At 37.5% G+C, this 14,802-nt stretch overlaps 1 protein-coding gene and 1 non-coding gene across 2 annotated transcripts; one reads left to right on the top strand and one right to left on the bottom strand.

Moving 5' to 3' along the window:
• Window positions 1–34: 34 nt before the first annotated feature.
• LOC146147156 (acetyl-coenzyme A synthetase, cytoplasmic-like) lies at window positions 35–12,215 on the top strand. Its single transcript, XM_083388447.1, has 14 exons — window positions 35–237; window positions 712–853; window positions 1,318–1,375; window positions 1,531–1,668; window positions 1,923–1,995; window positions 2,372–2,553; window positions 3,380–3,517; window positions 4,854–5,024; window positions 5,453–5,586; window positions 7,067–7,199; window positions 7,759–7,896; window positions 8,580–8,757; window positions 10,050–10,226; window positions 10,965–12,215. The coding sequence occupies exons 1-14, from the start codon at window positions 66–68 to the stop codon at window positions 11,159–11,161; spliced, it is 2,031 nt and encodes a 676-aa protein (XP_083244573.1). The 5' UTR covers window positions 35–65; the 3' UTR covers window positions 11,162–12,215.
• Window positions 12,216–14,049: 1,834 nt separating this feature from the next.
• Trnat-ugu (transfer RNA threonine (anticodon UGU)) lies at window positions 14,050–14,121 on the bottom strand. Its single transcript has one exon. It is a non-coding gene; the product is annotated as a tRNA-Thr (tRNA).
• Window positions 14,122–14,802: the final 681 nt, after the last annotated feature.

The following is a 14,802-nucleotide window of genomic DNA, read 5'->3' as shown; positions in this document are numbered from 1 at the left end:
TAATTTTACCATTGACTTGTGCTACAGATTCGACTTTAAGCATTACCGTAGCTTAAAAAGGAAAAATGGCAAGTGGTGATAAAGCAGTGTATGAGCCTGGATCAGCTGTCAAAGCGGGACAATCTCATGTTCCCAACATGGAGAAATACAAGGAAATGTACAAAGAGAGCATCGAGGACCCTTCTTCTTTCTGGGGAAAGATTGCATCTCGCTTTTATTTTAAAGAGGATCACAGTGGTGAGCCGCTGCATGTTTTTTTTAATATTCTGTGCTTTGCTTTTGAAAAAGTTCTATAGTATGTTTAATCGCAAAAGTTGATTAAATGAGCTAAACTTTAGTCATGCTTATGGTTTTTAGTAATATTAGGGATGTTCGAGGTAGAATATTGGATCCTTAGATATAAATCCAAACTGGATTTGTATCCAATTTTGCTGTTTATATTGGGTTATTATAACTGATATACTTTAATGTTTTACCACTAAGGTTGCGCCTAATTATACATCCGCAAGTGTCCAATTCGACATGTATAAGAAAACATTGATAAATTGCATTATCAAACTTCATTTTAGACTTCAGTAGAATTTTAGACTTGTTTTTTAAATATGTAATGGACAGATGCCTAGATAGATAGAAGCTTAATATACATGTAAGTAATGTTTAACTTTGTTTTAATAAGGCCTCATCAAATAATGCTGCAAGTTTTCTCAATAGGTGATTTCTTCGATTACAACTTTGATGTGAACAAGGGACCAATTTATGTAAAATGTATGGAAAATGCCTCCACTAACATTTGCTACAATTGTTTGGACAAACATGTAAAAGATGGAAAGGGAGACACAATCGCTTTCTATTGGTATTGTTCTATGTGTTTTTTTTAAATTCATATAAAGTTCATTTAATTTGACTTTTACACATGAATAAAAGGAATGTCTCCCAATCTGATATTGGTATGTTTATTGAAAAACATGACCCAACTAGCCATTGTAGCTACAATAATTGTCATTTCTTGAGAAGTGGATTTAGAGGATGCGCTTAAAATGTATTTAGCTTTTTATCAGACAATTTAATCTATGTGCCCTGTGGCAATGCTTGCAGTTAAATTATTTATGTTAACAGCAAGGACACAAAACAATACTGACCTACAAACAATAACTTTTTTTCTACAAACGATATATATATATACAAAGCCTAAATGTTATAAGCCTGAAGTCCATTTAGTTGTTTGAAATCTATTTTTCTGCATAATTACAGTAAAATACTAATATATATATTAATACTAATATAATATTTCCTAATATACTGTTTCCTGTTATAAAGGGAAGGAAATGACCCAATGGATTGCACAAACATTACGTACAAAAAGTTATTAGAAGAGGTTTGTATGTCTACCATTGAATACGTTTTACTTTTAACTAACTCTAAACCAATACAGTGTTTTGTTTATTCTTTTTTACAATTACATAAGCCTTTTTTATATGACCCACGAATTTTTAAATACTCCTGATTCATCTTTCAATTCTGAAATCCCAGGTCTGCAAGTTTTCAAATGTTTTGAAATCGCTTGGAGTGAAGAAAGGCGACAAGGTTGCCATTTACATGCCCATGATTATGGAACTGGTTGTAGCCATGCTTGCCTGTGCCCGGGTTGGAGCAATTCACTCGATTGTGGTAAGGTGTTTGTTTGCACAAAGAATAACCCATTGGTCTTACACTATCAAATTTCACATTAATGTCAGAACTACTAACTAGTACTCACTCAATTCTAAATGAAGTAAATATTAGTTGAATTGTATAGTTGAACTTGAAAAAATATCATTCATAACAAGACTATTTCATCGCTGTACAGGTTTTGCTTTTAACAGCCATACTTTCTTGGAAGTTTGTTAATAAATAACACGCTCTTAAGTTATTTCTGTTTGCAGTTCGCTGGCTTTTCTGCCGAGTCTCTAAGTTCAAGGATTTTAGATGCTGAATGTGATATCCTCTTAACTGCTGGTTTGTAAATTTCAAACTTTGGTAGAGTTTTTAAGTAAATTACTTTTTTCATTTCGTAGATTTTATTTTTTGCCCTCTCCTAAAATATATTTTCTTACAAGAAAATAAAAGGCTTTTGTATTTTCTATGCAAGTGGTTCCCTAACTTTTTTAACTGGTTGACCCCTTACTATATATTAATGAAGAGATGTGCTCCAGCTCTGAAACTTTAACTGGAAATAAATTTAAAAGATGTTGAGCCTTTGAAACTCGAAGGTTGCCCCAGTTTGAGAAACACTGTTTTAGTCAATGTAAAAAAGGCACAGTTCCTAAAAAATACTACATTTCTGTCACACTTCATCCATGTAAGCTGTACGAACTTATTTCAATTTTTTCAGATGGAGTCTACCGAGGAACCAAGCTCATTGATCTGAAAGTTATTGCCGATGAAGCTCTGGAGCTGTGTCGAAATGCAAACCACAAAGTTTCCACCTGCGTTACTGTTCGGCATTTAACAGACAAAAGCTACAGCGATGATATTACTACTCGTCCAGCGATGAGGCCTTGTTCAAAGGTTAAGGTAGGAAAAGGCACATGAAATTTTATTTGACTTATAACATGCAAAGTGAGTTGCTAAAATTGCTGATTTAACAATCACAAGCATTAATTAGCTTTTGTTTTTACGGACTTTGTTAATTTGAGCAAATAAAAAATTTGAGCAAATAAAAGTGAAACGAGCTAAATCATGTTATGTTTAAACTGCCATAAAGTATTCAATGAGCGTGTGTACCCGTTACCCAATGATATATTTGAAATTTATTAAAATGCAAATACACTTTTATACCTAACCTGCTATCTGCTGTTTCTAAATTACATTCGAGTCACACTAGGCAATTTTAAGCGCTTCCAAATAAGTTTTCCCACCCAATGTTTCACAGCATTTTACATCTTTTTAAAAATGTTGAATATTTGTATTCTTCTTCAACCATCAGTCAAACTCTAATGCAGAGGGTACATTAAATCCTTACGGGTCTGTGAACTAGATTTAGGGGCCCATGGGCCTAATTAAAACATTAGTGTATATTTAAGAAGTAATCAATTTTTCAAAGAAAATAGTTTAATTAAAGATAAATCGGTTTTGCACTGACTGTATTTAGCCTCAATTTCACTTTCATGCTTTTGGGCAGAAATCAACAGATTTATGATTTCTGTGTGTATTGTGACGTCAATTTATGACGTCATTTTTTTTAATTTTCTGGGCGACCGTGGTCCACGCAAAGCACAAATAAATGTTGGGGTCTGCGGTAATAAAACTTTAAGAACCCCTGCTCCTCTAACGCCTACACGCAATTCCCGTCAAACTACCACCTTAAAAAAAAGTGTCTGTTAAAATATGCATTGCACAGGTACCCTGGAACGATGGCGTGGACAAATGGTGGCACGAGCTTATGGAAGGATCGTCACCCGAATGTGAGCCCGAGTGGATGAAAAGCGAGGAACCTCTGTTTATCCTCTACACTAGCGGCTCTACCGGCAAACCAAAGGTTGGAACTGTCAATGGAACATTATTTTTTGGATTAAGCGTTTCGGCGTCTTGTGTTTGATGGCGCAGCAGTTTACTACGTGCATCCATGTGTTATTCGCCCAGGTGATAAGGGTGACCTGTATAGGGCTCCTAAACCTTTGAGCAAATTCATTATTCCTGAAGAGCTGTTTTAATCCAATCAATATAACAACAGATCCAAAGAAAGCGAAATTTCCACCAAGTTGATCGGCTATTTTAGCAAGCTCTCGAAAATTACAAAAAATACCCAAACAGTCGGTTATGCCAAAAATTTGTGCTAACGGAAGTAGTTGTTTCCGAAAATGCTTGGTCGAATGGTCGTTTTAGGTTTTGCCTAAAAACATAAGGTACCAGTGAAATTCAATGTCGTATCCTGTTGACAATAATATTGTTCTCTTTGAAATATGAAAAAATCCCAATTTCTGTTTGTGCATACTTTGTGATTCACCCATGACCTATATTTTTCTTAGAAGTTCATATATTGTCCCTTGTCTTAGTTAAAGTTTTGTTCTCATGCAAGGGCTTTTTAAAGTTAGTACATTATTTAAAAAAATAATTCATTTGTACCATGTGACTTTCAATTAAAAGAAACCTTAAAGAAAAAAAATAAACCCTTTGTACCATGTGGCTTTCAATTAAAAGAAACCTTAAAGAAAAAAAATAAACCCTTTGTACCATGTGGCTTTCAATTAAAACGAAACCTGGTTGAATTTGTTTTATGTTAATGTTTTCTAATGTTCTGTGGTCAGGATCACTCATAACTTTAAAACTGCGTCTGGATGTCGCAGTGTGTTAACCAGTTTTTCGTGATTGACAGTCCGTTTGTAGTGCAGAACCACTGGTTTAGTGATGCACAATCGAAATCGTTTTACTGAGAAATCGCACTGGCCCGCAACTGGTTGACACGTAATGGAAGTTATTTATCAAAGCTTTGTCACCGCTGGTAGCAACGCAGTTGCTTCCCTGACGTTGTTAAGTAAACCCTGCCTTTTTGAGCATTTGTCCTACAAATTATTCGCGATTGCGTACCGATAGTTTTTTTTTTATTCAGATTAAGGTTGGTCGAATGAGAATAATTTGCGGTTCTGTGGTTAATTGGTGCCAAACATACATTGTTGTCTTTCACACTGTTTCGTTAAAGTTGCTGTCGTGAAGAAATAAAATGCTATTTTTGTTGTTAAATTTAGTGGGGAAAAAAAACTTTTTATTCAAATTTAAAAATTACTTTATCCAAGGGATCCTACAATCATCTTTACTTTTTTAAAGTCATTCCGGAGCAAATACGTTACACCGACCCCAACCTAACTTTTTTCCAGGGCATATTGCATCACGTGACCGGCTACATGCTGTACGCTTCCACCACACACAAGTACACCTTCGATTATCACGAGGGCGACGTCTACTTCTGCACGGCCGACATTGGCTGGATCACCGGCCACACCTACATCACCTACGGACCGCTGCTAAACTGCGCCACCTCCGTCTTGGTGAGGCAGCATTTCACCCTTTGTTTAACTTTGTCGAGTAACACGTATATTAGGTTGCAAAGTTTTATGTGTATCTTTTCTTTTATTTAAGGCTAAGATTTTTGGGCATTAACCCGCTTAAAAAAAACAGAAATAAATGTGAGTTTTCTAGGTGACAATGAATCTGTATTTACTGATATTAATACTGCGGTGTAATAACGATTGTAGCCAGAATTTTCATAAAACTTTTCGACTTTGTCGTGAATTTATTACATTGAAACGCGCTACTATCGCATCTGAATATTTTCAACATAAGCAACAAAAAACAATCTAGGTTAAAATCTCGCAATACTTGGAATGTAAAGAAAAACCTGCATTATCAAGATGTTATCAAAAAAATCTCACCATCGTAATTTAAAACTTAATTTAACATTCTCGTTTCGCTACAGTTTGAAGGCACCCCTCTGTTCCCGGACCCGAGTCGTTACTGGTCGGTGGTGGACAAGTACGCCGTGTCAAAATTCTACACGGCACCCACGGCCGTTCGTTCTCTCATGAAGTTCGGTGACGAACCAGTGAAAAAGTAAGGAAGTGAAACCAGGGACGATCATTCACTTCTTGGCTTAGTTGGCGATTGACTTGGTATACTATAGCACAGGGGTGGGCAAACGTATTTAATGAATGAGCCATTTGCAGAAAATTCAAGTAATAGAGAGCATCACAATTAATTTAATACAAAAACGGTAAATAATGTAAGTTCAGCAATAATAACAGAATTGTAATATAACAATACAGTAATAACAAAATAACACGCACAATATTAATCAATGTCAGTCTTTTTGTTTGAAAGGCTAATCTCTGAAGCCTTGGCAATTTGTGACCTAATTTGCGGTTTAGAAAGAAAAGAGGAAAAAATGGAAAACTCTTTAATGCGTATTTAACTAAACCTTACTTTTATTCGGAAAACGAATGCATAAAATGGCAAGCATGCTTATTATATAGTTATTCTCAAACTGTGTACAAGTGTGCCGACTAATTTTTTAACATTGAAAAATAAAACCATTCCTATTACAAACGGACATACAAGCAAGCATGCGAGTCTTCAATGTAGAGTTATACACTATTCATTGGTTAACTGATAATAAAAAACTAGGGTATACTATTTACCTATTACCTTGTCATGCAAGAAGGGCGATGCCGCGATTTTCGGGTTATGATATTATTGTTTTGTAACAAGTGTGCCGCGATTTTATTTTCCTAGTCAAATATTTGACAAAGTGAAAAGTTAGAGAACCGCTGCTATACTATGTTACAAGTTACAACGTAATTTAAGAACACCAAAAAATTTGGGATGTACGTGTTAACGGTAAGCTGTTATTGCTTTTACAACGCGTGTGAATTGTTTGCGAACAGGGCTTTTAGCGTCAAACGAGTGCGACAGCTGGTGCTAAAATTTTCGGCCCTGTCGTAAAACTTCCTAATTGCAAAGGCGACCTAAACCGATGACGCAACTCAATGGCGTCCTTCGGAATGACGCACTTGCTTTGTATACCCTTGATGTTTTGAACAAACAAACCATTTATCACCCACTTTCGTTGCACTTCATTGACCATGTTTGCTTAAAAACATAATTGCTTAAGAAGTGAACCTTCAAACTGTTTTTAATTTGCTTTAGCTCGTACGCCATTAAAAAAAGCACCAATCCAACAATAATTGGGGACTCATGTCGCTTATACCAACAGCTCTAGAGCTAAATAAGAAAACGCATCGTTTGCAAACTGAAACAATGGTTCCAAAACTTGTTGGCCCCTGAAAAACTGTAGTGTGTATAAAAACAGCTATATTTTAATACAGTGCTCACTTCCTCATAAAGCACTTCAGAAACCCCGGCAGATCCGCTGAACTACGCCTGTGCTAACTTTAAAGCAAGTCATTTTAACCAATACACATAAAACAACATTGCGGGCCATCCTGCTGTAGCGCGAATCGTTACTGAAATATTTGTTCGCACACACCCATAACGTCCTTGCCGAAGCAGGTTTAACAAAAAACCTTTGGTTCAGGTTCAACCGCACGTCGTTAAAAGTGCTTGGCACTGTTGGCGAACCCATCAACCCCGAGGCCTGGTTGTGGTACCACAGGGTGATCGGCAACGGAAAATGCACCATCGTCGACACCTTCTGGCAAACCGAAACCGTAAGCTACAAGTAGAACTTTCTGTGGTCAATTTGAAAGCAGTAATCCTAATTTTCCCCGTGTAAGGTAAAAAATTACCCGAATGCTCTTAAAGCGATACTGTTTGTAAGAAAAATGGGTTGTTTTCAATTTTAATGAAAATAGCCGTTCCTTCTATTTGGTGTGATGTGACAACATCAAGCTGTTTTGTATAAGATATACGTTAGGTAAATTGATTACCGACTATATTTTTTTCACTTTTAAGGTAAACTTTTTGATAAAAGAGTTCACGAGTTTTAAACCAACACTGGTGGAACCTAACTTGTTTATAATTATATTTTTTGAGATTTTTACTATTAATGTTGGCGTGGAAACAGCATATCGTGTCTATAGTGTGAACTAGGCAAAATCTTATTTATATTTTTTTGACCACATTCGTTTCAAAATTAAACGTATACGAAAAACCGCAATGAATACATACACAACCTTTCATACGTTTGAAAGTCTATTTAGGAATTGTCCCAAGTGATAAGAACACACATGTTACTTTAATCAAGCAACTAAACTATGTTGATTTCAGGGAGGCCACGTCCTGACCCCCCTTCCCGGTTGCACCCCCACCAAGCCCGGCTCGGCAACTTTTCCCTTTTTCGGCGTCGTACCGGCCGTACTTTCCGAGGAAGGGAAAGAAGTGGATGGCACCGCTGAAGGATACTTGGTGCGCTTTTGTTTATGTTTTGTTCGCTATAGTTTTCCTATCAGCTTGCGTATTACGTGCGTTGTGTCGTTATATGCCCGCTGCAACTGTATTGCTTCCAAGTTTTCATGACATCGCGATAACAGGCTTACTGGCAATTACTTTTTATTAGTTTTTTTGTTACCTTAAATAATTTATTTTATGCGAACGATAGCAGACCAAATAGACAAAATTTGTTGCTGGCAATCTTATATAGTGTATTGGATAAAAACAGTCTGCACTGATACCACCTTGATATCGTGCGAGTACGACATCAGGTATGGTCTTCTACTCGATATCACCGGTTGACCTTGCCATATAATACACCAATGCGACATTGGTTGCCATATGTAAACATTAGTTTACTTTTGTCCTTTTGGTCATGTTTTCGAAAAGTCGCTTTGCTCTTCAATGTAATATTACACTGGTCAGCAGCGCTCACATTATACGACTTCTATGATATATACACGAACACATTCCTAGGTTAGATTTCCATTGCAATACCTACACATGTAATGATTTCTAGCTAGGTTTCATTGCGCCGCTTTGCTGACTAATGTAACACTGCATGCGTAGCTGTTTGTGCGTCACTATTTCACCAGGTAAATGGTTCAATACAACAATTTACCATCCACGAGAGCAATGATAAAAAAGTGATTTTCCAGGTCTTCAAGAAGCCGTGGCCAGGCATGATGCGCACGATCTACGGCGACCACAAGCGCTTCGAGGGCACCTACTTCAGCAAGTTCCCGGGCTACTACGTGCCGGGAGACGGCTGCTATCGGGACGACGACGGTTACTTCTGGATCACAGGAAGGATCGACGACATGATCAACGTGTCAGGTTGGGGCCGAACGCTTATGGAAATCCTCGTGATACCAAGTCAATGGCTGGATAATTGATATGCGCGAAGAAATCGAGCTATAAACCTTTCTTGTTTTTTAAAAGCGTTTGACAAAAGATGTACGGGATGTGGAGCCGAGAATGAATCATTGTTTACCATGCATGTATCAATATGTTATAGGGATCGACCGATTTCACTTATATTGTTACCCGATGTTTTAAAATTTTGTCAACCGATACCGATACCGATTTTTTTTATATATACCTGAGAAATGTTCAAAACTCTTGAAAAATAGATTGAAAAATAAATCCAAATAACGTTTTATTATATATACCTTTTAAAAGTTGTTAAAGTTGTTTTTTTGCACATTAATTTGGCGTGATGCTAAAACCCATTCTTTTAAATTTTTTAAAAAATGATCGGTAGACCGATATAACGGTCTATCTATACCAATAAAGACGTCAATGGCTGGATATGCGCGAAGGAATCTCGAAGAAATCAAGCTATAAACCATTGGGTTTGTTTTTTAAAGGGGGTTTGACAAAATATGTATGTGGGAATCTGGAGTCGAAAATCAATCATAGTATACCACACATGTATGTTGTCCTGACCAGGCATTGGTTCTATTGTTGATTCTTGACCTGCTCCCATCTAAGCCTGTGTAGCTCAATTAATAGAAGTTTTTTTTTGTTATAGCCGAGGTTGTAAGGTCAGGATTTTTCTCACCTGGCTTTGCTTGCACAAAATTGTCTTGGTCGGTTACCCACTCTGAAGGATCCCTGTAAGCAAAACTAAACTATCGACCCATTTATTTTAGCCCAGAAACGTCTATATTAAATTCGCGGCAAATATCCTAGGTACGTTACTGCTTTCCAGCCATTTTCTGGGATTGTTGTATGAATTAGTATAACTACTTTAAGTTTTTTATTTGCGATTTAGGCACGTATCCACAAATTACTGACCGATATTTTTGGCGCCTGTTTTAATAATAACAAATATAAATAAAATAGAAAGACGTAGAAAAACGTTGGTCCGTGTACGTTTTTAACTTATCAAACTGTTTTTATAAAAAAATACCTTAAATATGATTTCAAGAACGTCCACTCTAAATGAAACAATATCGATAAAATGGGAATTTGTGCTCCTTATTTTAGTTAATTCTGACAAACGCAGACAGTTTTCTGTCCCGCCCAATATAACCTCAAACTTTTCATGCATAATTTTTTCAAACCCAGGAATAAAGGAGCATTCAATCTCGCAATGGTTAACAGTATAGCTCTATTTTCTATAGGCCATCTTCTCAGCACAGCCGAAGTAGAGTCGGTGCTGATTGAGCACCCGCTCGTATCCGAAACAGCCGTGGTGGGGAAGCCCCATCCCGTCAAGGGGGAGTCCCTGTACTGCTTCATCACGCTGCTTGACGGAATCGAGTTTACGGATGAATTGGCGGCCGACCTTAAGCACAGGGGCAAGTATTCTCTCCTTTTCGAATTCTTCCAACTTTATTTGCTGAAATTTGCCGGGCGTAATTGTTCGTGAAATGGCAAGAGTAAAACAATATGCTGCAAAATAGTTTTATTGTTGACTAATTGTATATTTGAGTTGAATATAGCTTTCGCACTACCGTGCTTTATCATGTCTGAGTAAAAATTGTGCGATTTGTCATCACTGCCACTTGTTTTTCGTTTCTGAATAGGACAAATACGGCTATCGTCAACATAAATAGTTTTGTGTTGCTTCCCAAAAACGCCCGCTAACACTCGTCAATGCACTAGAGCCCCGTTTGGTGTTAGCTATTTACACACTTCTAGTAATATCCGTACAGCATGCTCACTTATTTTGCATATGCACCAAAAATTATTTGATATTTGACTTGGACAACCACATGCATTTCAAGAAATTAAAAAAAACATTTTTACTGTGGTTCAAGCTAATCTCGGAACAAAAAAAATGTCTGATAATCCTTATACACGGCCGGTGGTTGTAACTTATAGTCTCTGTATTTCAAATAAAGGATTGGCTACCTCGAAAAACACACCAGGCTCCCAGCTACTATTTAAATCATCCCACCCAAGGCCAGTTGAAATTGGTTTAACTACACTTACTATGCACTACGTTTAAAGTTTTGGCGTATAATCACCACCCTGCGTACAATCGCCACCATGAACATGTGTACCCCCATTTTTACTGAGCCTATTCTGTCCAGTTCGTCACAGCATCGGCGCCTTCTGCACACCCGACTACGTCCAGTACGCGCCCGGCCTGCCCAAGACCCGCTCGGGCAAGATCATGCGCAGAGTGCTGCGCAACGTCGCCAAGGGCAACCGTGACATCGGCGACATCTCGACCATGGCCGACCAATCAGTGGTCGAGGTGCTCTTCGCCAATCGGCCGAAGCAGTAACGCGCTGCCGTGTGCGCGAATTCCCCGGTACGCGAGTTCCAACCCCGGCCGCGGCGCCGAATCGCATTTAACTGTTTCAACACAAACTATAGTGTTTGTGTTTTATTCTACTTGCCAAACTAACGATAACGACGTTTAGATCGAGCACAGAATAAACCTTTGAAGCATTGCCTACCATCGAGTGTTGTTAAGTATATCGGTGTACTTAAATTCAGACGCCAAAAATAAGTGCACTTTGTTTTTTCCGCTTAGTGCCTCTGGTAAAAAATGCAGCTAATGGCGTTTGTTATTCCTAATCGGTATGGAAAACTCATTCAAATTGTACTCGTGCGTATCATATCTGTTTGCCATTGGCGCAAATTCGACTTTTTGTTTAATCGAAAACCTCAACCAAGCTGGGTCTTCAGTGTGCGCATTCCTTATTTTACGTTTTACAGGGTTTTAACTCATTTATGTCGTATATTAGCTGTGTTGCATGAAATTGTACATCGGAGTTTGAATTGTTGCACCCACGAATGCAGTCACTTCGTTTGATTTGCGAAGAGACCATTTTTGTAATATTTAACGCTGATAAATATTCCTACAGCAAATCTTGCATTTGAGCTTCCGTAAAATACGCCTGTTTCGTGCAAGTAACATGTTCGTTTTGTGCTGCTCTCAAAGATCGGTGGTACCGGTTAAAACAGTAGCGTCGCTCGAATTAACTCATAAGTTACGTTTTACGAACCTTTTTCATGTAGGACTCCAACAAATCATAATAGTAAATAAGTTCGCATGGACTTCCATGCTTACAATTTTAAAACTATTCAAGACCTGCTCACGTTATTTTGGCTGCCTTTGCATTGATCGTTTTAACTGTGGTAACACTGCTAATATTCGGCCATACTTACTTATTGTACGTGGTTTAATGCAAATCTTGTCCTATTGTATGCACTCCCTAACCACCATTTATACTTAAAACATAACACTCCCTATTTGAGTGACAACGTGTTTGCATTTTGCTACCACCTATAAGGCTACATTATTGTTACATTTGAGATATATTGGTGTGCTGTGCTCCTTATACTGATTTTCTCTTTTAACACTTGTAGCGTAAAAATATGTTATATTGTCATAAACCGATTGGTTAACTGCATTATAAATTGTTGTGCAATATCGACTATGACAGGAATGAAACCCTAATTTGGTAATCAGGCAAACGTGAAACGACCTCCTTTACTGTCCAATTTAAGTACAAACGAATTCCAAATAAGCTGTAAATGCCAACCAACATTGAACTTTATAATTACTACAAAAATGTAGAAACACGTCATGAATGAAATTCATCTCTTGTGGTAAAAAACATGATTGCATAACATTTTTCTACGTCGCACGGGCCCCAACTTGCGTATTTCAAAAGGAGACGTTTGTTTTTGTCCGTTTCACCAAACCGCTATGAATAGAGGGTAATGAGTGCACACTGCACATATTGTTTTGTTGCACAAAACGTTTTAGTGTGTCACTTAAAAAAGACAAATTGTTGCGATACGATAAACAATTATTCATCTGTCTTTTTATTTAATAAGTTTAACCAATTTTTGACTTGAGCCTTTCTTTAGGTTTTATTTCAGCGAAAGTTCAATGTGGTATTGTTTGGGTGGTCAATCGCGATCTGATTATGGTGGTAAGGCCAAAACGAAAATGAAAACAACCTGTCCAAAGTTCCTTGCTTTGTTTCTACTTGAAGGATGCCGCAACAAAGATAAGATATGCATAATATATAAGTATATGTACGGAACAAACTTTTGGGCAACACGATAATCGCTATAAAGCTGCAGAAAACTGCCAGCTCCACTCGATAAAAACATGCTGCTGAGCACTAATTAAAGCGAGCATTGACTTTGATTTAACGCATGTTGCGCAACATGCGGATTGCGGGTGCGGTACATCAAAATTAAAACTTCGGTATTAAATCGCTTTAGCACACAAAACACAAAAATAATCGCAAAAGGATTCGGTCAGGCGCGGACTTGAGATTTTGGTTTGGGGGGGGGGGCATGAATATTTTTTCAGGGGTGGCGTCACAAAGCTGCACATAAACGTGGCTTTTACGCAATTAAGATAGGTAAAAATACAGTTTGGGTGTGATTAATATACTTGATCAACGCGTAGGCAAATCTCAAGATGAAATTATTACGTTTTTTAGCAAAACAGAATTATTGTTCAAGTCAACAATTCACTGTTTAGTATTAATTGATTTAAAATTTTGATGCTTAAGTTTAGCCTAAATCTTTCTTGTGGTTGACAGTTGTGTATTGCGCAAGTTAGGCATCTTCAAAAGAATAGCAATTCACTCATTGGTTATGATTGAAAATGTAGGCCTATTCGTTTTAATAATATGTCAATAGTTGTTTTTTAAGTCTGGTTGTAATTTGCATCGTTTACTTTTTTAAATCACATTGCTTAAACAAAAAATTGCTTAATTCAATAAACTATTGGGCTCATTGCCTATTGGTAGTAAAGTTACAGTGTTGCAATCAATTGTCAGTGGATATTGGGTTTTGACCTGATTCTGCAAATGCCAAATGCATCTGTCAGATTTTAATAAAAGGTTTGCGTGTTTTATATTCGTTTAAATTGTTCATTTGTGGCTGATTGTCGATTTTTCGGCGCTGGTCTAGAATCCTGCCACAGTTCTAAAATCAACGCAAAAAATTTGGTTTAGGATGCGGGTTAGCGTTTGAGTGTGGGTGGGTCAAGTATTATTATATTCCTAATTTAATAATAATACTTGACCCACCTTAACCCAAACGCTAACCCGCACCCTAACCCAAATGGTGTTTCGTTGTGGTAGGATTCTAGACCAGCGCCGATTTTTGTGCAATGAAAAGCCCTAAAAAGTCAAAAGGAGCCTCCAGTGAGGATCGAACTCACGACCGCTGGTTTACAAGACCAGCGCTCTGCCACTGAGCTATAGAGGCGGTGCTGTCGAACGCGTTGTCTGTTAGATATATCGATGACCCAATGCCGGCTGTTTATAAATAAATGGTTCATAAGGGCATTATATCTATAACCTTATAAATAGGCTACCCCTAAGGTTCATATATTATAGGGAATTCCAAATTACTTATTCATTAAAATCAAACATTTTTGGTTTTAATCTTTTTATGCCGCCTGCGACCGGGGCGTTTTGTAAGCCGCACATTAATGAATAAATTACTTTTTTTTTGAAAAATTAGATCCAAATCACACTCGTAAAGGTATAATCCTCCTTTGACGATTCCTGGTAACGCCCCTGTCGCTTACGTGGAATAACAAATTCATCCAGTGACGCGAGCCTGGTCAAAAATGCCGATGGCAACTGTTTTATAACAGGGGGAATCCCCGTCGAGAAAATCCTGCAGACGCACCACAGAGTATACACTTGTTGGTTTTACTGCGAATTTCGGTATAGTTCGAGGGGATAATAAGGTTTCATTCAACAACAAACTTTTGGCAAGGATGCGGGAATTTCTTAAGTGAGCAGGGTTCATTTTACGGCAAGATTTTTTTGTGATGCTGCTATAAAACAGATGGTATCTTTTCAAAGTTTGAAAGTATACTGTTTTACTGAAAACTTCGTGTATCAATTGTTGGGTTGTACGACATAACGTACAGGTAAT

The sequence above is a fragment of the Ascidiella aspersa genome, chromosome 4, assembly GCF_963924565.1.
Source record: "Ascidiella aspersa chromosome 4, kaAscAspe10.2, whole genome shotgun sequence".
Taxonomy (NCBI): domain Eukaryota; kingdom Metazoa; phylum Chordata; class Ascidiacea; order Phlebobranchia; family Ascidiidae; genus Ascidiella; species Ascidiella aspersa.
The sequence above is the reverse complement of the archived record's forward strand: the minus strand, read 5'-3'. Positions and strand labels throughout refer to the sequence as shown.

Bases quoted from the DNA above. Each gene is read 5' to 3' on its own strand.
- LOC146147156 (XM_083388447.1), top strand. From the start codon at position 66: ATGGCAAGTGGTGATAAAGCAGTGTATGAGCCTGGATCAGCTGTCAAA. The intron at 5,025-5,452 runs GTGAGGCAGCAT...GTTTCGCTACAG, and splicing joins ACTGCGCCACCTCCGTCTTG to TTTGAAGGCACCCCTCTGTT. The intron at 8,758-10,049 runs GTTGGGGCCGAA...TATTTTCTATAG, and splicing joins CGACATGATCAACGTGTCAG to GCCATCTTCTCAGCACAGCC.